The 22,582-nt window shown below is 48.5% G+C and overlaps 2 protein-coding genes, 1 non-coding gene and 1 pseudogene across 3 annotated transcripts; 3 read left to right on the top strand and 1 right to left on the bottom strand.

Moving 5' to 3' along the window:
- Positions 1 to 743: 743 nt before the first annotated feature.
- On the top strand, positions 744 to 5,194 carry LOC127762673 (putative wall-associated receptor kinase-like 16; annotated as a pseudogene).
- Positions 5,195 to 9,464: 4,270 nt separating this feature from the next.
- LOC127762674 (wall-associated receptor kinase 4-like) lies at positions 9,465 to 12,035 on the top strand. The gene is made up of 3 exons (XM_052287141.1): positions 9,465 to 10,422; positions 10,519 to 10,686; positions 10,784 to 12,035. The coding sequence occupies exons 1-3, from the start codon at positions 9,465 to 9,467 to the stop codon at positions 11,962 to 11,964; spliced, it is 2,307 nt and encodes a 768-aa protein (XP_052143101.1). The 3' UTR covers positions 11,965 to 12,035.
- Positions 12,036 to 18,861: 6,826 nt separating this feature from the next.
- LOC127763785 (cinnamoyl-CoA reductase 1-like) lies at positions 18,862 to 20,987 on the top strand. Its single transcript, XM_052288580.1, has 5 exons — positions 18,862 to 19,050; positions 19,145 to 19,299; positions 19,393 to 19,575; positions 19,679 to 20,031; positions 20,141 to 20,987. The coding sequence occupies exons 1-5, from the start codon at positions 18,906 to 18,908 to the stop codon at positions 20,316 to 20,318; spliced, it is 1,014 nt and encodes a 337-aa protein (XP_052144540.1). The 5' UTR covers positions 18,862 to 18,905; the 3' UTR covers positions 20,319 to 20,987.
- A 302-nt stretch (positions 20,988 to 21,289) lies between these two features.
- On the bottom strand, positions 21,290 to 21,486 carry LOC127764860 (U2 spliceosomal RNA). The gene has a single exon (XR_008016002.1). It is a non-coding gene; the product is annotated as a U2 spliceosomal RNA (small nuclear RNA).
- Positions 21,487 to 22,582: the final 1,096 nt, after the last annotated feature.

Here is a 22,582-nt window from a genome sequence, read left to right on the forward strand (position 1 = left end):
ATTCTTTAAAATTATTTTTCTTGTGACATGGAAACACATATATGGTGCTCACCCTAAGAACCAAGAAATGTATGTGGGCTGTAATAAAAAAAAAAGCCTAAAGCTGCATAGACGATATAGACCAATGATAAGTTGCTGTGAGTATTAAATGGTTCTTGTCCATTCTTCTGTTAAAAGGAAAGGTGAAAACAATATGTTGTAAAGACAACAAATGTTTACTAAAACTCCCTTCATTTTATATTATAAGTCGTTTGACTTTTTTCATGATCAAGTTCGACCAAATTTATAGAAAATTTTAGGAACATCTAAAATGCCAAACTAGTTTCATAAAATCTAACATTAAATATATTTTGATAATATGTTTTTTTAAAAAATAGTAATATATTTTTCTATAAACTTGGTTAAACTTGATTAAGAAAAAAGTGAAACAACTTGTAATATGAAACGGAGGGAGTAACATTTAAATAAGAACATAGGGGATTTCAGATTTGCAAATCATCTCCATGTAAGATAAGATTTACCAATTAGATTAATTAGACTTGACTAGAATTTCAAGTTATCTAGAATCCGGAGGAGAAGCAGAGCTTGCTTGTCATGAAACAGAGAAATGCGGATGAGAAGTTCAGACACTACAATGACTATGATCCTGAAAATCCAACTTGCAGATCCTAGTATTTGTGCCATTCGGGTAGTATGACCTGTGTTTAGGGTGCAGAAATAAAATTGATAGATTGTTACCGCGAATGTTCGTTGGTACTAACCATTCCTATGCTTTCTCCAAAACACACACAGGATTACAAATATTATTGCTGTCTCTTCGTTCTCCGTTCAGTTGTAAGAAATCTCCGTTCTCCGCTCTTATCCGCTGCGAGGAATCGCTTCGTCGCGCTCGGCTGCCCCGACATCGGCTACCTCAGCGACGACGTGGGCTACTACATCACCGGCTGCACGTCCGTACGTATGCCGACCATCGCAGTGGAACTCTGTGTCGCCGGCGGCGTGCATCGGCGTTGTGTGCTCCCAGAGCAAGATACCCCCGAATGTCACCTACTGCGAGGCGTCCGTTCAAGGCTCGGAGAAGAGAAGCTTCGTTGAGAACACGACTTTTTGCCGGTACGCGTTCGTGGCGGAGGACAAGTGGATTGACACCAACTACCGCGGCCGCCCGGACTTCAACCGAAGCGACGACTTCGCCGTGCCCGTCAATCGTCATCCTCGTCCTCGACTGGGCCATCCGGAACGTCAGCAACTGTGACATCGCCAAGCGCAACAAGACGGACTACGCGTGCAGGAGCACCAGCAGCGACTGCATCGACTCCACCGCTGCAACTGCTCCAAGGGCTACGACGGCAACCCCTACCTCGATGGCGGGCGCAAATGTATACAATACGCATCTTAATACAATGCAGACATTGGATATCAATCTAACATTGAGAATTGTTCTTTTACTCGCCATTGTTATATTCTCTGCCCTCAAATAATAATCATTCTGGCAATAAACTGATGAGCTTGTTTTCCTCTTCCAAGATATTGGCACTGTTTGGATCCGGAAGGCTATTAAATAGTTCTCCGAAATCTTGTTATTTAGGAGTATTAAACGTACATAACTAATTACTTGCAAAAGGCTCCTCTCGCCACGTCGCTCCCGTCCCAGGGACGACACGGACAGCGACAGCAACCTCGCCGCCGCCCCTCCCCACCCTCCCCCCTTCGCCTCGCCGCCGCCCGAGTGGCTCATCGGCAAAGCCGGACGGCCGCAAGGACGGCGGCGGCGGGGTGCTCTCCCCACGAGAAGCCTAGCGGCGGGACACCGGGGGGCTGCTCGGCTGCGGCAAGGCGGCTCCGGGCACGGCGGAGACGGATCCGCCCCCCTGGCAGCCGATCTGGCCTCCCTGACGGCGGTGGAGCTTGCGGCGACGGCGACCGGAGGAGGCACGTGGGCGGCGTGTTGCCTCGCGAGGAAGGAGACGGCTGAGGCAGCGGCGGCGCGCCCTGGCGAGGGCGGCTGTGGATCCACCCCCAAGCGGCGGGATCCGGCCTCCCTGGCCCGGATCTGGCCGGGGTGCTGTTGCGGTGGCGGCAGGTCGAGCACGGCGGCTCGGGGCACTGCCAAGACGAAGGGAAGGCCCCAAGTGGTGGTCATCGGCGACGGTGGGGTCAGATCCAGGCCTCTCATGGCCGGATCCGACGTCCCAGCTGGTGTCCAGGCGGAGGTGGTCGGTGTGCGCACGGAGGAGGCCGGCGGCGCGCGGGGCGGAGGTCGACGGCGTGTCGGGAAGGCCGCGGCGACAGTGGCCCTCGGCCCGGTGATGGATGGCCGATTCCCGCGGCCCTTGGCCAGTTCAGCCGCCTGTGACGACGGCGAGCTGCCAAGGGCGAGGTGGGGGTCGGCGTGGCCTCGCCGGCGCGGGGATGGCTACGGGAGGCTGGCCACGGAGGGAGTCGGGCGCGTGTGACGGAGAGGGCAGGTGCGACACCGGCGGTTGCGGCAGGCCCTCGTCGGCGCGGAGACAGTGGCAGCCACCGGCTGCGGTGGTGACGGTGGCAGCGGTGCAGCGGAGTGTGGGCGCTCGCGGTGACGTTGGCTTGCCGAGCTTTGACGGCCGGATCCATTGCCGCCTTGGCCAGATCTTGTCGGTGCAGCAGAGGATGCTGGTGGGTTGGCGACACGACGGACTCGCGAGCCTGCCTAAGTTGTGGGTGGTGGGCTAGGCTTGGTGGCTAGAGGGACGATGTGGCGGTCCGGCGACGTATGTTGTGCGGGTGGGTTGTGTGGTTTTGGATGACGCTGGCGAAAGCCTTGGCCGACCTTTGGTTGGCTTGACGACGGCGGCGCCATTAGGCGTCGTTCCCCTCCTTGGAGGCGTCGTTATGGTGTCTCCCTCACTACCAAGAACCTTTTCCATGTAAGGGTGGTCGTTCGTGGACCCCCACGTCGAAGCTCTATAAGCCTAGCTATTCGGCGAGGCCTTCGTCTCCTGGGTGCCGCTCTTGGATGTGGCAAGCGTCCAACTTTCTTTGTTTTCTTCTAGGTGAAGTCGGAGCTGCTTTATTGGGATGCGATGAAGCTTGGCAACGATAACACGTTGCAGTTTTCAAGGGAGGTTGGTGTTAGCTGTGTACAAGTAGTAGTGCTCAAGTGGCTTGGGCTGATGTTCAAAAGTGGACATTCGGTGTCTTGCTCGTTTTCTGCGATGCCTTTGGCAACGATGATGTGATAGCTGTGGAGTCGAAGCTGCTGTGTCATTAGGCGACAAGCTCGACAATGATAACACTTGCCTCGCGAAGTCAAAGCCTTTGTGTCGCTTTCAACAAGCTCTTTATCGATGGTTGTTTTGGGCTCCGCCATTTTTTCTTTTTTCGCGGTGTTGGTAGCTTAGGTTTGAGTGTTGTGGTTTTCGCCCAGTTTTCCCTAATTAACTGCGCATTGTAAGGTTTGGTCTCGTTTTCTCCTTAAAATAAGACACCTTCTTCTTTATATAAAACGTCGGCAACGGCATGATCGTTCGAAAAAAAAAAAGGAGTACTAAACGTAGATTACTGACAAAACCCATTCTATAACCCCCAGGCTATTTTGCGAGACGAATCTAACGAGGTATATTAATCCACGATTTGCTACAGTGATGCTACAGTAATTATCCGTTAATCATGGATTAATATATCTCGTTAGATTCGTCTCGTAAAATAGCCTAGGGGTTATGGAATCGGTTTTGTCAGTAATCTACATTTAATACTTCTAAATAGCAAGATTCCGAAGGGCTATTTAATAGACCGAAGGATCCAAACAAGGCCATTGACGAGTGCCAACACTTAGACAAGTACCCATGCCACGGGAATCTGCACAAATCTGCTAAGAGACTATAAGTGCGATTGCCCTTATGGATTCAGCGGAGATGTCAAAAAAATTATTGCAGTCCAAACGACAAGTTCACTTTAGCACTGATCGAAAATACTCATAGGTAATTTTGAGATACTAATGCACATTTCTCTCTATTGATTCTCCGATTTCTGATCAGTGACATTGCAATGCCATTTTCAGGGGTCAGCGTTGGTGTGTTCTTGTCGGTGTTCATGTGCTTTTGGTTGTATCTGGGACTCCAGAAGAGGAAGCTCATCAGAACAAAGCAAAGATTCTTCGAGCGGAATGGCGGAGTGATCCTCCAGCAGCAAATGCAGGTGGAGGCATATTCTCCACGGAACAGCTTGAGAAGGCCACCAACAACTTCGCCGTGTTCTCGGCCGCGGTGGTCACGGTATCGTCTACAAGGGTGTCCTAGAGGACAACATGGTGGTGGCCACCAAGAAGTCCAAGATGATGGAGGAGGCTCAGACCAAGGAATTTGCTAGAGAAATATTTATCCTCTCCCAGATCAATCACATGAATGTTGTCGAGCTACTCGGTTGCTGCCTTGAGGTAGAAGTGGCCATGTTGGTCTATGAATTTGTCTCAAGCGGCACCCTCTACCACTACATCCATAGCAAGGAACCCACAGCTAACATAGCACTCGATACCCGTCTTCGGATAGCCGCAGAGTCCGCCGAGGCGCTCGCCTACATGCATTCATCGGCTTCTCCACCAATCCTCCATGGAGATGTCAAGACGGCTAACATCCTGCTTGATGACAAGCTCAACGCCAAAGTTTCAGATTTTGGGACATCCAAACTAGCACCAACTGATGAGGCTGCGATTGCAACGTTGGTGCAGGGAACTTGTGGGTATCTGGACCCTGAGTACCTAATGACATGCCAGTTAACCGATAAGAGCGATGTCTACAGTTTTGGTGTTGTTGTGCTGGAGCTTCTAACCAGGAAGAAGGCATTGTACCTAGAAGGGCCAGAGGAAGACAGGAGCCTGGTGTCACGCTTCACCACAGCGATGAAGGCTGGTCGTCATCAAGAGCTTATGGACAGCCAAGTGAGGAAAGAGATGAACGACGAAATGGCAACAGAGATTGTAGACCTCCTCATGCGATGCCTAAGCATGAACGGCGAAGAACGACCAACGATGAAAGAGGTAGCAGAGAGGTTGGAGATGCTGAGGAGATACCAGCAGCACCCTTGGTCTGAAGCTAAAGGTAATGCTGAGGAAAATCAGAGCTTGCTTGGCATTGAACATCAGAATCCAAATTACCAATTCAGGCAGCATGATGTTCTTGATCTGGAAGAAGGAAGTACATATACATTTAGCTTGTAGATAATGTTTGTTTGCGTTAATCTTTTATAAATCAATGAATTCACATACAAATTCTTTTCTATTTAATATGAAAACACATCCATGGGGTGCAACAAAAGGACGACCAAGAAATTAATGTGTTCTGTAATATAAAAGCAAGAAATTGCATAGACGATAGAGAAGAATGGTATGTCACTATGAGTATTGAAAGGTTCATGTCCGTTCTTCTCTTAAAAGAAAAGGTGAAAACAATATGATGTTTAGACAACTCATGATCATTAAATAGAAACATTTAAATAAGAAGATAAGGACTTGCCACAAAATCAAAGATATACTGCAAGGTGAATTACATTGGATTGTCATGGAGCAATTTCTCCCTAAATACCGCCGTGTATGGGTCAGGACCATCACACTCCTAGAGTTGGTCGTCCAATGAAGGGAGGCGATAGTCCCTGACAGGATTTTTTTTTTCTTCTACATGGAGTAGTTCATCGCTGCATGCCTGATTTGACTGGAACCATACCAAATTAGTAGAGTTAATCATAATTTTGCGACACGCTCACCAGACCAGAGAGGGAGTCGGCGGGGGAGTAGGAAACAGCCTGCGGATGGCGTAGTGGACAACTCCCATCTCCCAGAGGATAGAAGGAACGGAGGACTTCTGGTAGACACCATGTATGGCGGAGACAATGACAGCCTGTGCCTCCGACGACGCCGGCGGAGGCACGGGAGGAAGGGTTCCGGCCGCCGGCCACTGACCTGCTTGAGACAGAGAGAGAGAGAGTGGGTGGGGAGGAGGATGATACGTGAAGGCCCTTGAGAAACATTGAGCCTTGTTGTTGGAAGGCCATTAGAGAGGAGAAGGCCCAGTATTGGGCCCTTTGTTTAGGCTCTTTGCGACGAGCGAACTGGGCCGAAACTGTACGAGATGGAATAAGTCCACTGTCTAGTTGTTAACGACCAAATTTGGTAATTTCAGTATCGGAGATGAAGATAAAACCGAAGCGGAATCCAAGAGTTAGATCGTTCTGGAAACAGAGCAAGGATCGGCTAAAGTCCGAATCAGCCGCGACCAGAATCAGCAGAGTTCGAGTCGAACAAGGTTAACCGGTTGAGCCGATTCCGACAATACGACTCGGTACACGTTGTCGGGCTAAGTTAATGTGCTTCATATGGATTGCCACACACGGATTGAGTCCTAGAAAGGCAATTGTATCTATTAATTAGGATATTTTATGTAATTTCCTTAGAGATAAGCTTGGGCAAAAGTCTGTCGCAAAGACTTATGATATCTTAGAGTTTGTTAGAGATAAGAGTCGTGTCCGACATGGACATATTTTGTAATCTCGGGTATAAATAGACCCCGAGCCCCATGTAATCAAATAACACAAGTTCAACAACAATCTCGGCGCATCGCCACCCTTTTACTTTCGTTTTGTTTTGACGAGTTCTTACTTTCGGGTTGAGCTGCATCGGTTTCGATCTTCAACTAGAGGTAAAACTTGTTATGGCGGCTTGCGTTCTCAGGATTAGTGCTTCCATCATTATGATACTCTAATCTTGTTTATGTAAATCGTCGAGTTATCATATATCCTATATAATCTCTGACAATATTGTTATTTAACCCTCAGTCGGCTAACATCTATCACTAGAAGACAGCCGATTATGTTAAATACCAATGTTGACTTAGATTATATAGGATATCCACCACCCTATGAAACATCCGAAGGCCTGATTGTCTAGATATTGTCTTTCTTTTCATACTTATAGCTGCATCAGTTGAGTTTGACCTTATAAGTCGTGATTAGAATCTCAATCTCTAGCCTGCTTTTCGGTTGCGGATTAGGGTAGTATCGGGGTTGCAACCGATTTTACCTGATTTAACTACTTTATATCCTATATGCTTGATTGATATGTTAAATCCGCCCTTTATATCAAGATCTTGTTGCATTTAGGTATATTAGGCTTCTGTTTGATATATTCTATATGTTTTAATATCTTAATATAGAGTGGTATCGGAGTATTAGCCGATACATGCTAGATCTATCTGATCGGCTATGCTATGAACGTTTATAATCTTCTTGTTAGTATATATTTCGGTCGAAGTGATTTATACTGTCTCGGCATGGCGACCGATCTATCCCAATCACTTGATTTAAGTATATATCGATAGAAGCATTATATACTGTTAATATCTATAGCCGAACGAATAGATTTAGTTCTTTCTTGTATGTTTATGACTGCCGATCGATGCAAAGATGATATCGGCTTAAAGATAAATGATATGTCATCGGCGACTGGCCGATCGGCTATCGTTTATGGATTTAACTGCTATTTTCTTAGTTCTGTTTCTTGTTGATTGCAGGATCAAATCAACTGGCACGCTCACAAACCTAAATGCAAGATTTTTGGACCTGCACTGGAGTTAAGCAGATCTCCCAGGCCTCGTGTTTTTCGCATCAACACTGGTGGACTGGACAAGCTAGCTACTCCCTTTTTCACTTGGTGTAACACACATCCCGGATCAATAAATATAAATATAGGAGTGGGGTCATTTTTCACATTGAAGATCTAAATATGAATAGGGCGATGCTATACAACGGAATCCCATTCGAGCGGAATGATACCGTATCTACTTCCTCCGGTTTACGATGTAAGTCATTCTAGCATTTCCCACATTCATATATATATATATATATATATATATATATATATATATATATATATATATATATATATATATATATATATATATATATATATATATATATATATATGAATATATATATATATATATGAATGTGGGAAATGCTAGAATGACTTACATTGTGAAACGAAGGGAGTATTAGATATTAGGCGATTTCTACCACGTATCAAATGATACTTGCGAGGTATCAGACGATTCCTATCAGGTATCATGTGATACTTACAAGGTATCATATGATACTTACTCCATCCGTCCCATAAAAAACCAACCTAGTACCGGCTGTGACACATCCTAATACTACGAATTTGGACATACATATGTTCAGATTCATCGTACTAGAATATGTCACATCCGGTCCTAGATTCGTTTTTTATGGGACGGAGGGAGTATAGGTATTGGCTTATTCCCGTTGATACCAGAGCGATACCTACTAGATATCAGGTGATTCCTACTAGGTATCAGGAGCCAGACACCAAGGCATCATCGTCGGTGGTCGTGTCCTCCGCGTTTGAGCAAGTCCTTTACCGTCACTCTGCACACGCTGGAGCTCAGCGGCGGCGGCCTCACATCCCACGCCGGAGAGCGTCGCCAGCGCGGCCACGACATCCTCCGCCATCCATGTTCCACACCGGAGCTCATCACCGGCAACCGTGTCCTCCACCGCCACGCCCCACACTAGGCTCGTCGCCGGCGCGGCCACGACATCCTCCGCCATCTATGTTCCACGCCGGAGCTCATCGCCGGCGCGGCCACAACATCCTCCGCCATCCATGTTCCATGCCGGAGCTCGTCGCCGACGGCTGCGTCCTCCGCCGCCACGCCCCATGCTGGGCTCGTCACCGGTGGCCACATCCTCCGCCGTCCATGCCCCACGCCGGAGCTCGTCGCCGGCGGCCACGTCCTCCGCCGCCACGCCCCACATAATTGAGCGTTCGCATCGGCGCAGTCATAGGCGGTAGCGATGAGCAGGCGGCGACCATGACCATGAAACCATCATCATGTCGTTTTGCCGCCAACTCGCCGTGCACATACTCATTCTCTTGTCGTCTCGCCCCGTCGGGCATTGCTCATTTGGCTTCCTCTACCACCGTGAGGTTGAGACGTCGTCATAGCGTTCAATTGTTTATCCACCAACTTACAGTATACAACACATGCCTTCATCCATTACAATGCAGACAAGCAGTAGACTCAAAAGGAATCTCGCGGGGACTATCCTTTTCAGAAGAAAAAAAACAGGGCAAATTGGCAATAGGCAAGGCAATTGACTGGACTAAAACAGTGGAAAGTGGAACACATGCTCGGCTCCCAAAATCTTGACAGTGCAAGTGACCCACGCGACAGTGCAAGTGGCACACATGCCCATATGCCCGGCTCCATGCTTTACCGACGACGCAACAGTGAAGTCGACCCCAAAAATCAATCAAACGACCTCTTTCAACGAAGACCGGGAGGCGGGAGCCTAGCACGCATCTTCCTTTCCGATCCTCCAAGGCTCCAGCTCCAACTAAGCGCGCTATATATATTTATTCGGAAACCAGCATGCGATGCAAGCAGAGAAAGGGGCAAAGAGTTAGCTAAGGTAGGATGTCAGAAATAAGGCACCTGCATGCGGGTGTCGCCATCTCAGCCGTAGTCTTGCTGTTAGGCATGGTCCTGGCGCCGGCGACACCAGCGTCGGCCCAGCCATTGCCTGGCTGCCCCGACAAGTGCGGCAACATCAGCATCCCCTACCCGTTCGGCATCGGCGCCGGCTGCGCACGCGACGATGGCTTCAACCTCGACTGCAGCGACAGCGTGTCGCCACCGCGCCTAACGCTTCAGTTCGAGCAACCGCAGCAGATGGTCAGCCTGTCCCTGGCCGACGGCGAGGCCCGGGTCCTCCTCAAACCGGAAAGCAAGTGCTACCAACCTCGACGTTCGAGGAGTTCCGACGTTCCCACCTCGTACACGTCCATCAATGGCAGCAGCACCTACCGCTACTCGCCGGAGAAGAACCGCCTCGTCGCGCTCGGCTGCCCCAACCTCGGCTACATCGTCGACGGCTCCGGCAACTACGTCAGCGGGTGCATGTCCGCGTGCCGCCGCCCATCGCCGTCGTCGCCGGGCAATGATACAGTGCCGCGGTTGCCGGGGCGATGCACCGGCGAGCGGTGCTGCCAGAGCATCATACCACCCACCCTCAACTTCTACGTGCCGCGGATGTTCAACTTCGAGAACGGGACGGCGGCGGCGGACGACGAGCTCCGTGGCGGCACGACGCCGTGCAGGTACGTGTTCCTGGTGGAGCACACCTGGATCGACACCGTGTACGACGACAGGAAGGATTTCAACCGGAGCAACGGCCACTTCGAGGCCGTGCCCGTCGTGCTCGACTGGGCAATCCGGGACGTCTATAACTGCAGCGCCGCCATGCGCAACAAGACGGCCTACGCGTGCCGGAGCGCGCATAGTGTGTGCTTCAACACCAGCGACCGCCAGGGCTACCGGTGCAACTGCTCTGAGGGCTACGAGGGCAACCCCTACCTCGATGGTGGATGCACAGGTAGCAGTCATCTTAATTAACTCTGTCAATTAATTTCCATAGATTAATTAATTTGGCTGGTGATCAAATATGACGAAATTGCTTTGTGAATGGAAGATATCAACGAGTGCTTACGTCCGGAAAAGTACGGATGCTACGGAGACTGCACAAACATGTTAGGAAGTCACACTTGCGTGTGCCCTCCTGGGACTAGTGGAAATCCGACCGACAGGAACGGTTGCCACCCAAAGGACAACTTCACTTTAGCTCTGAAAGTAGTTACAGGTAAAAACTTTAACTGTCCATCATGAAAAATTGCATTCAGTTTCAGAAATGGAAATCTAATGGAGTAATATTGGGTACGCAATGGCGTCGTGTTCAGGGGTTTGCGTCGGTGTCTTCTTGTTAGTGTTCATGTGCTTCTGGCTCTACCTAGGGCTCCAGAAGAGGAAGCTCATTAGAACAAAGCAGAAGTTCTTCGAGCATAACGGTGGAGTGATCCTCCAGCAGCAGATGCACTCCGCCGGAGGCACCCATGGGTTCAGGATATTCTCGACAGAAGAACTCAAGAGGGCGACCCACAACTTCGCCTCTGACCGTGTTCTGGGTTGTGGTGGTCATGGTGTTGTCTATAAGGGCGTCCTCGAAGACAAGACAGTAGTGGCCATCAAGAAGTCGAAGATGATGGAGGAGGCCGAGACCAAGGAGTTTGCGAGAGAAATGTTCATCCTCTCCCAAATCAACCATCGGAATGTCGTCAAGCTGCTCGGTTGCTGCCTCGAAGTTGAAGTGCCCATGTTGGTCTATGAATTCGTCTCAAATGGCACCCTCTACCACTACATCCATGGCAAGGAACCCAAAGCTGACATACCACTTGATACTCGTCTTCGGATAGCAGCAGAGTCAGCCGAGGCACTCTCCTACATGCACTCATCGGCTTCACCCCCAATCCTCCATGGAGATGTCAAGACGGCAAACATCTTGCTTGATGACAAGTTTAACGCCAAAGTTTCTGATTTTGGGGCATCAAAGCTAGCACCAACTGATGAGGCCGAGATTGCAACGTTGGTGCAGGGAACTTGCGGGTACTTGGACCCCGAATACCTTATGACATGCCAGTTGACTGATAAGAGCGATGTTTACAGTTTTGGTGTCGTCATGCTAGAGCTTCTGACAAGGAAGAAAGCATTGTACTTGGACGGGCCAGAGGAAAACAGGAGCCTGGTGTCATGCTTCACCACAGCAATGAAAGTTGGTCGCCATCAAGAGCTTCTAGACAGCCAAGTAAGGAATGAGATGAGCGCTGAAATGCTAGAAGAGATCACATACCTCCTGATGCGATGCATAAGCATGAATGGAGAAGAACGGCCAACGATGAAAGAGGTTGCTGAGAGGCTGGAGATGTTAAGGAGATACCAGCAGCACCCATGGGCTGAAGCTGAAGACAATGCAGAGGAGATTGAGAGCTTGCTCGGCAGGGAACAACAGAATGCAAATTACCAACTCGAGCAACAAAATGTCTTGTATTTGAAAGAAGGCCGTAACTATACATTTAGCATGTAGATCACGCTGTTTTGAATTATGTTTTATAAATCAATCAACACAGATATGACTTCTTTTTCTATGTAACATGAAAAAGCAAATTTATGGCCATTGCAGAAAGGACAAAGAGTTTGCAAATGAAATCTTAACATGTAAATCTTTCTTGGAAAATTAATATAGCTCCCATGCATAATAAATTGCAATGAAAGAGCCATGTAGAAATTCATGTGGGATGTAATAAGATTGCAGGAAATCACAAAATGATATAGACCAACGATGTTAGGAAATAAACCTGACCGTGTGTGTTCAGGTCAGTCCGCGCGTGCGTCGTGTGTGTGTGTTCGTTGTTAGCGCGTTCGTCGCATGTAGGTGCGTCCGAGTTTAGCGCAGGCTAGCTGCGAGCGTGTGTGCCTGGTTCAGTTCGAGGGCGTGGCGTCCTGCGTGGAGCGCTGGCCGCATTGTGCGCGTCGAGTATGCGCTCATGCATGACGTGAGTCGGGTCGTGCGGGTAGTGCGAGCAAAGGTCGGGGATGGAGTTCGTGCTCCGTTGTGCGTCGCCCTGGGCCTATAAAAGCACATGTTCATCATATTGTTGGTCACCGAGTTAAATACAAAAAAGCCGGCATTTGTTGCCATTGTCAAGCATTTCAAGCTCTGCCACTTGCTCTCGCGTTCGTGTGTGTTCCAACGATCCTTGTGTGATTCCAACAAACGATATGTAACTGTGTAACGTTAAATGGCACATGTACATTCTTTTTTGAAGAAAAAAGGTGAAAGAGACATGGTATAAAGACAAATCCTGACCATTTGTAGAAGGCTGGAATAGATACATTTAAATAAGAACATAAAGGATTTGAAAACCATCTCTATGCAGGGGCGGATCCAGGAAAAAAAATTTAGAGGGGCTCAATTACACAGTTTCTTCAACCTTTAACCATCTAGGGACCTTTAGTTTATCATTTATACTGAAAAAATTGAAGGGGGTGCTCCGGGGGTATCCATGAGTCCTGTAAGTGTAGGGGGGACTCGAGTCCCCCTGCACCCACGTTGGATCCGCCCCTGTCTCTATGTATTTCAGATTTATCAGCCACTAGAATAAAAATATTTAATGAGATAGTCAAGTTAAATATGACTAAATGAGAAGATAAGTTGTGCATTCATGGCGCATTAAACGTAAAACACACTCGTATATTCCACAAATATTTCTTTACGTACCTTTAAATTGGAGAGATGTGCAATGAACTTCCTTGACAGATGCCTAATTCAAGCCTCCCATTATGGGCCATAGTGATAAAACAATAAATCTTTCAACCAACACCTTTTGTCAGCATCCTTCAGTGTTCCGTTCAAAAAAAAAAGCATCCTTCAGTGTCTTGATCTTGGCCTTGAGTACTTCAGGTAAAGCAGCTAAAATATCTATCTCGCCCCACTAGCACTTCTGCATGAAACCAGAGATATAAAAGGCTTAAGTTAGCGGCAAGTTCCATTTTGCACACGCCAGCTTTGGTTTAGAATAAAACATTAAGCTGAGAGGCCTCGGATTTTATAAATGCGATATCATTTTCTAAAGATAGCATTGTGGGCATGGCATCACAGATCACAACAATGACAAGATGACTAACTCCGAAAAAATACAGTACAATTGTACTGCAGGTTGTAATAGGCATGACCTTTATTGTGTACATATTCAAATCGAGTAGTTTATGAAACTCTGATCCATTTAATTAGCAATCAATTGGTTCTCAAATTTAAACGATGGTGCTAAACAGGGATAAAATTCAGTGTTAGGACTTCAATTGAATGGCATGGGCTGGAATAGTAGCAGACCCGAGAAATTTTTGGAGTTGGTCAAGCCTAACTATGGTGAGGTTTTTTTTATGTGAAAGCTCCATGCTCAACACCTATGGAAGCGTTTCTCAAAAAAAAAAAAAGACACAATAACACCTATGGGAGCATAAAAATCCATTGTCGACGATAGCTCAACATCCATCAATTGGCTGGAAGACCATCAAAAGTTCAACACCACTATGATTAGTTTAGAAGCCCATAACTTGCTTACTTGTGCTCCAAAAGAGGTGGCATGTACGTTCGTGGATTGTTCATCACATTATCACCGAAAATAATTTGAGACTTATGCTCCAAACAACAAGAAATGCGGAAGACAGCAAGCAGCTAGTCTGCATCAAGCCAGGCTGCAACACAGTTCCTCCCAACTACAAACAGGGTGACTTCGAAAATTCACAATCATATATATATTTCAAAAATAAAAAATCACAATCTATAGAAATATTTAGGGGACCAAACAAGCTTACAAAAGGGATTGAAATATCGAAAACCTGCCTAACATTGGAAGTCACCGCGGCCTCGAGAGGGTGTATGTGCCTAATTGAGCCGGACGAGCAGCATAGGGGAGGGAGTGAGAAGGTCAAAGTGGACGACGAATCAACAACGTACCGTGGTAAAGGACGAGGCCCGTGACGGCGCTGGACATGCCTAAAGCCGTCGCCGGAGGCCGACGGCAAGGCGGTGAATCCTGCCGCTACTGCTGCGGCCGCGACGAGCGATCTCAACGCCAAGCGGAGATGGGGCGAGGGTTTTGGGAGTCCGGCTCCGGCAGCAGTAGCATCGGAGGAAAACCGGAATAAGTTCATCCGAGGTCCCTTAACTTGTCAATGAATTTTTCGTCCTTCAACCAGAAAACCAGATACAACGGGTCCCTCAACTGTCAAAACCAGTGCAGATAAGGTCCCTCGGTGGTTTTGATGGCGGTTTTGGCTGACGTGGCGCTTACGTGGCTAATTTGACTTAGTCTTCATATGATATGGCAATGACGTGGCAACAACGTGATGCTTACGTGGTGATTCAATCATGTAAAATAATAAACTTTGTGCGACCCACATGTTAGTTTCACACATAAAATTAATATAAAATGGTGGGGCCCACGTGGGCTCACATGTTAGTAAAAAAATAAAGAACGTGGCCCCACATGTCCCTCTCGGCTCTCCCTCGTCCCCGCGGCGGCAGGAGCGGAGGGGCGGAGCCGCAGCGGCGGCAAGCCGCAGGCGGCGGAGGTGGCCGGAGGAGGAGGTCGCCGGCCACATGTGAGCAGACACAGAACGAGGAGAGAATGAGAGAACAGGGGGACTGGGGGAGTCGGGTCGACGAGAGATGCCGATGGAAGGCACCGGCGCCGGCGCAGCAAGACGGACAACGAGAGGCGGCGTAGGGACCTCGTCCCCCGCATCCTGGTGAGGGCGCTGGGCCGGCGGAGGTGGAGACGGGCTCGGTACCCCTCGGCGGCGTGGTGTGGGGAGGTCGGCGGCGTCGTGGCGGGCGGCAGAGTCGAGGAGGTGGCGGGCGGCGAGCGCAGGTCGACGGGCGGCCGGTGGAGGGTGCCGAGGCCAGCGCCCCGTCAGCCAGGACGGCAGCGCTGTGGCGGAGGAGTCGAGGGCGCCGTGGCCGACGGCAGAGCCGCGAGGCGGTGGCGGAGGTGGGCCGGCGGCTTGCTCCAGGTGCCGTCGGAGGCGGCGCGGCGGTCGGGCTCGGCGAGCAGGACCGTCGGCGCGAAGACGATGAACAGGAGCTCGTCCCCTGGCCGCCGCGCACCGCCCCTCCTCGCCCGACGGAGAGGACAGAGGAGAGAGGAGAGAGATGAACACAGGGAGCTAGCGCATCATATCTGTCTCAACGTCGTCGATGGCGAGCCATCGATAATTCGGTACGTGCAGGCCGTGGGTGGCGGCGCTGATGACGACGAGCAGCAGCAGCAGCAGCACGGTGCTGGCCATGATGATCATCGGCCGGCCTGCTACCTGTACTGTGTGTGCAGTGCATGCTATTGTCAGCCGGTGATGATCAGCCCCGGGCAGCTGCCATGCAGCGTTGCGTCGTCGATCTCCCTTCTATTTTAAGATCACCGGCTACTGGTCTAGAACCGAAGCTACTTTAGCAGTTGAAATCTGGAGTTAGCCTACTGCTTGGGAGTATATATAACCTTGCGGTGATCGATCGATCGTGTTTCGCTGCTTTCCTGCTTCCATGGCCGACGAGAGGTTGTCGCGAGTAGAGCTGATCGAGCCGTTGCCGTTGCCCTTGCCCGCGCCGGACCTTCCGTCGCCACTGCGGAAGCAGCGGGGCCGGCCTCTGGGGTACAAGAACAAGCCCAAGCCGCCGGCGATCGCAACGCGGGAGAGCGATGCGGCGATGCGGCCCGTCATGCGCGCTGGAGCTCGCCGGCTGCGAGGTGGTCGCATTCGCGCGGCGCCGGCGCATCGGCGTGTCTATGCTGTGTGGCCGCGGCACGGTCGCCGCCGTCACGCTCCAGCTCCTGACCTCGCCGGCGACCGCGGTGAAGCTCCACGGCCGACACAGGAAAAAGAGGAGGGTGAGAATGGGCCCACGTGGGTCCCACAATTTTTAAATTACTTTTCCGGTGTAAGCTGACATGTGGACCCATAATTTTAAATATTTTCCAAATCAAATTGCCACGTAAGCGACACGTTATTGCCACATCACGTGAAGACCGAGTCAAATTAGCCACGTAGGTGCCACGTCAGCCAAAACCGCCATCAACCGCCGAGGGACCTCATCTGCACCGGTTTTAGCAGTTGAGGGACCTGTTGTATTGGTTTTTCAGTTGAAGGACGAAAATCAGATTCGCTGACAAGTTAACGGACCTCAAATGAACTTATTCTGAGAAAAACCAGGTCGCCATGCGCTGCGGGCTCATCTCCGTAGCCGCCGGTGGTGAGTTGGGCCGGATAGGTACCAAGGACGTGCGCAACGAATTGGGCTAGAACAAAGGGCCTGTTCAGATATAGTCAAAATAAATCTTATCAAATTTTAACAATATTAGCAGAATTTTTTATGTATTTAGTAAATTTGACAACAAACTAAATGTAGATATTTTTTTTGACAACTTTATAAAAAAATGGTATGGTTGAAAATGGCAGACCCAAAATCCCCACGTATTCCTTATGTACTCCACACTCTTTGACTAAGTCTATTTTTTGTCCCTCATCCTCTTGATCCTGATTGAATATCTCTCTTAACTACTTAACTACAAAACTGGATGTAACGTCTCCATCTTTAAAAACTTATGCAAATAAACTACTTCGGTGTTTTTGAAAATGACTTTCTGTTGACGTGACCTGTTAACCACGGTTGTCTTATCAACAAATGAGAACCACGTGTCAGCGACTTCCTTCTTATGTACGCGTACGTGCATAACTTAACCGAGTAGCATGAATACGGGCGTCGGTACAGCGCGAAAGCTAACTGGCGTAGACTCGCCAGCTCGCTTGCTGGCGCACACGCCTGTGTGACCCGTGGGTCTGCGCCCTCACGCGACTTTTTTTTTCACCTTTTTTTTAAAAAAAATGTCTTTCATGTGTAATTCTGGATGAAAGTTTTGGATTTGAGTTAAATGTTTTGAATTCTGGTACGAAAGTTTGTAAATCTGAGTTGAATGTTTTCAGATTTCCACTTGGATTTTTTTAAAATCCAATTTGAAAGCTTTTAAATCTTAGTTAAAAATTTTAAAACCTTGAGTTAAATATTAATGATTTCACTTGAAATTTTTTAAATATGAGTTGAAATTTTAAATTTTTAAATTTAAAAATTTTTAAATCTTAACTTAAAATTTTGTAAATATGTGAGTTAAAAGTTTTTTTTTAAAAAAAGGAAAATAAAAGAGAGAATGAATATAAGCCCCCGTCGGTGCAGCCGGTATTGGGGGTGAAGTTGGGATTAGAGTTGCTCCCGATCGGCTGGCGCTCGCCCACCGGGTGACGCAAGCAGGCAGCAGCCGACACGAGCCGTCAAAAAGTTTGGCGTTGCGAAGCTCACCTCCTCCCTTGGAGTCTCAAACATGGGGCTCCCCGTAAACAGAGACAGATACCAGGTGGGTTCTGTTAACTCCGACCGTGCCGTGCCGTTCGGTTTCAAAAGCCGCGAGTCGTGCAGCCAACACGCGCCGGATCTTAGTCAGCCAACACGGCCGACTGAATTCTTCGGTTGCTTTAGTCCACTTAAGTACTCCAGTTTTGATACTTGAGCACGGCGGATTCAGCTTAAGTGTTCTAAGTAAACAAAGCATCTTAATATAAATATGTTTGTTTTACGGTCTTATATGCTTTTCACGTTCCATTAATTATGTCATAAACTGTTGTTGATTTGTGCCAGTTTTCTCCTATTTCAGTTCGTAGTATCATATTTTGCACTACGGCGGTATTTTACTTACCTTTGGAAATTGTAATCGCTGAACTTGTAAGCACAATATACCGTATTCGCCATTGTTCATTGGTTTTCTCTCGTATCTCTAAGACAATCATAATTAGTGTAAAATATCGTCAAATTCACTCGAACATACTAGTACTATTTCCGTCATCGTACCAGTCTGACTCGAATCGTCGGTCGTACCAGCTGCAGATGCAATTGTTTAGTACAAGTTGCATATACTAGTACAGTAGAAGATTCGCCAGGTTGAGCGAAAACCTGAGACGGTTTACGTGCCAGAGTTGGCTTCGTGATCCCCCTCGTCCAGAAAGGCAAAGGAATATACTCAACTGCTCGTACGCGCCCGTGAGATGAGCCCACGCGCACGCCCAACCCATCGGCAATTCGGCCTTGTGCTGCCCAGTTTTTGCGCGCGTGCCGCTGAATCCTCAAGAATGGACGAACAGTGAGTCGACAAGGCGACGGCACTCCGTTTCGCGCGGTCGCAGTTGCGCCTCCCCCACCCCTCACCCGATGACCACCCTACGCTAGCAATCTTGCTCTTGTCGTCCTCCTCCTCGACTCCGCGGCATGGCGGCGCAGGTGCTCGCAGCTCGCGTATAAATAGCGGCCATGTCCATACACGGCAGACTCACACAACCAACATACAGAGTTCGAGTGAAAGTTCTCTCACAAGTTCAGAGTAGCATTTGGCTAGTGACAGTAACTGGTCAGTGTCTCTCACCATGTCGTCCAATTTTGAGGCCAACAACAACAATGGCGAGAAGCAGCTGGTCTGTGTGACCGGAGCAGGTGGCTTCATTGGGTCGTGGGTGGTGAAGGAGCTCCTCATCCGTGGCTACCACGTCAGGGGAACAGCCAGAGATCCTGGTAAGTTACTAACTAGTAGTTCTCGGTGTTACCATTAATTTGCTGCATTTTGTGCTTGATTTATTGATCGGTTCTTGCACGCGCGGATCTGTAGCTGACAGCAAGAATGCTCACCTGCTTGAGCTGGAGGGAGCCGACCAGAGGCTCTCCCTCTGCCGTGCCGACGTCCTCGACGCCGCCAGCCTCCGCGCCGCCTTCAGCGGGTGCCACGGCGTCTTCCATGTCGCCTCCCCGGTGTCCAACGACCCTGTAAGTTCACTAGCCTGGTTCTTGAGCCCAAAAGAGACGACAATGGCGCCTTTAATCTCCTCCAACTTTTACTAACGCTGCTCCGTGATGCAGGACCTTGTTCCGGTTGCAGTGGAAGGGACGAGGAACGTGATCAACGCGGCGGCGGACATGGGCGTGCGCCGCGTAGTGTTCACGTCGTCGTACGGCGCCGTGCACATGAACCCCAGCAGGAGCCCCGACGCCGTCCTCGACGAGACCTGCTGGAGCGACTACGAATTCTGCAAGCAAACAGACGTAAGCACATTACTCTGCTGCGTTTATACCAACTCCAACAGCGTTGCTTGCATGAACAGTAAATTGATCATCTCGGCAAAATTTTCTCGTCTTGTACGTGCAGAACCTGTACTGCTGCGCCAAGATGATGGCGGAGATGACGGCGACGGAGGAGGCGGCGAAGAGGGGGCTGGAGCTGGCGGTGGTGGTGCCGTCGATGACGATGGGTCCCATGCTGCAGCAGACGCTCAACTTCAGCAGCAACCACGTCGCCCGCTACCTCATGGGCACCAAGAAGTCGTACCCCAACGCCGTCGCTGCCTACGTCGACGTCCGCGACGTCGCACGCGCGCACGTCCTCCTCTACGAGCGCCCGGAGGCACGCGGCCGCTACCTCTGCATCGGCACCGTGCTCCACCGCGCCGAGCTTCTCCGGATGCTCAGGGAGCTCTTCCCCCAGTACCCTGCCACTGCAAAGTATGCAACTAATAACCACTAATTTGCTTGTGTGGATTGCTTAATTGCTCTTTTGAGATGCAATCGATCCATCTCAAATTCTCATGCGTTTGTTTATTGGTTTTTTCAGGTGTGAGGATGACGGGAAGCCGATGGCGAAGCCGTACAAGTTCTCGAACCAGAGGCTCAAGGATTTGGGGTTGGAATTCACTCCACTGAGGAAGAGTTTGCATGAGGCAGTCCTATGCATGCAGCAGAAGGGTCACCTGCCTCTGATTTATCCCGTTCCAAAACGTGCTTACCTATAATCGAGATACAAATACTCGGATTTGTCTGTTGTGATGGGAAACAGAGAGCAACAGGGAGAAAAAAAACAAGAAAATACAAGGGCTCTGAGAATTCAGTATGAAATTGTTTATTTGAGTGAGTGTAGTAGGCATTTGTATTTTGTTGTTACACATGTAAAACCCTTCTGTAATGAACAATAAGGTCCCATGGAGGGAATTGTAAATGCATGGATTCCATTTATATTCTGGGTTTCAGGATGTAAATTTGAATGGCATTGTATTTATTCCTATTTTGCGAGGCAATTTCCTAGTATACAGTGCAGTACCGAACCTAAATGTCTCTGCAGATCGCATGGAGTTGAAGTGTTAAATGTGTGTGCAGATCACGTCGAGTTTACAGTGTTTCGGCAGAAATTGGAGAGTTATCTGAACTCCAGAGCACTAAAGTCTGATGACACTTTCATAGTTTGGACAGGTATCTGAACTCTGAACTCTGACGATGTCATCGATGGTATCTGAACCGTAGAGCGAGCATTAACATTCTGATCAATCATGAGAGTTGGAGAGTAATCCAAATTCTGTAGAGTTTTTGTTCAATCACTCTTGCAGAGTTTTTGTTCACGGATCAACAGGTTCGTGACCAATTTCATAATAGCGAATTTACGACGAGAGCTATCCGAACTCTGCATGAATTTACGACGAGCTATCCGAACTCTTGCAGAGTTTGTGTTCATGGATCACCAATTTCATAGCAAATTAGCGACACTGAACATCAGTCACTCAAACTCTTCCTGCAGCAAGCTGTGAATTTAACAGGCGCAGAGGATCATAATTCAGAGCCTAGCCAAGAAGAAATCAAACTTTAAGCTTTAATGAAATCAGATTGGATTGCATCTGAAGACAAGAACACCAACGTCATTCATGCATCGATGCTCCGAGTTTAGCCAACAATCGTCTTATTCATGCATTTAAGCATTAATCGTTGTTTTTGGCTGGGGTGCGCCAGGCCCGGGCAGCAGTGCAACGCCTGGGCGACGCGTGAGGGCTCCAGTGGCAAGCCACTGTAGTGGACCCTCCCCCACAAAAAATAAATTTAATATCGAAGTGGGCACATGACCCACATATCAGATATTAAACTGATAAGAACAGATACTACACTTGATCTTAGCCAAAAGGCCGAGAAAGGTATGAGCTGCTTAGTGCAACCCTGCCTGCTTATATACAGAGCGCCTTGCGCGCCTCAGCTCTGCGTCTCCGAGGTGGTACTAAAAGCTGAGAACTCAAATATGGGCCTCAGTTCTCTTCTTGAGGCGAAGACGGGGCCCAGGGTACTAAAAAGGCCCATCACTGGGTCGCTCTGATCCGTCCCCCACGATCGGTGCAACCCCAGATATGGGCCTATTTGCTTCTCTGTTGTTAGCCGAAAAGGCCCAATATTAGGCCCAAAAGGTTGTGCTTCCAAACTGAGCTCAATTGAACAGTGAATCTATTGAAGTGGATGTTCATTTTCCGTGGACTTTGTTGTCAAAAGGTTTGTAAAGTATATCAAATGAAAGTCGTTTAGGACAGCGATATGGTCTCTAAAACATAACTTTGACTTCTTGTTTATATAAAAATATTTATTGAAAAATGATATATGTATATTTTTATGAAAGTATTTTTCAAGACAAATCTATTCATATAATTTTTATATTTTCAACTCAGCAATTTGAGAGTTATTTATGATTTATATTCTTAATGTTTTGACTTAAACATTGTCCTAAATGACTTTCTTTACGAGTACGGAGGGAGGAAGTATATATTATAACAAGTGGTTCTTCACGTTATTTGATACTACTAAGTCTAAGTTCACATGTACTGTTTGAGGTAGCGTCTAAGTCAAACATGATGGCCGGTCAACGGCCATGACGATACTAGCTAGCAAGCTTGTGCGATGCAATGTTTTGAAGCATCGATTTGTACCATGATATCACACCCCCTGCTTAAGACCAATGGCCACCAACATGGTTATCCGAATTTGACAGTCAACCTTACAACTTCACATGATTGCGGAATGCTTATTGACAAATTGTTTACTTCTATTTGCCTTCTCAGCTGTGATGTTTACCGATATGCTATCTGGCACATGCACGATATCACTAAGATAATGCTTGGGGGTGGTCAATTTTCATTTGAAATCTCTGGTTCCTGCACAAGCAACTTTCCTGCGCTCAGGTATAGGCGTATAGCTTGACACTCAAATTAAGTACATGTACCACTTGATTTGTGTCTAGTGTAAATCGCAT

This window comes from Oryza glaberrima, chromosome 2 (assembly GCF_000147395.1).
Source record: "Oryza glaberrima chromosome 2, OglaRS2, whole genome shotgun sequence".
In the NCBI taxonomy this organism is placed as follows: Eukaryota; Viridiplantae; Streptophyta; class Magnoliopsida; order Poales; family Poaceae; genus Oryza; species Oryza glaberrima.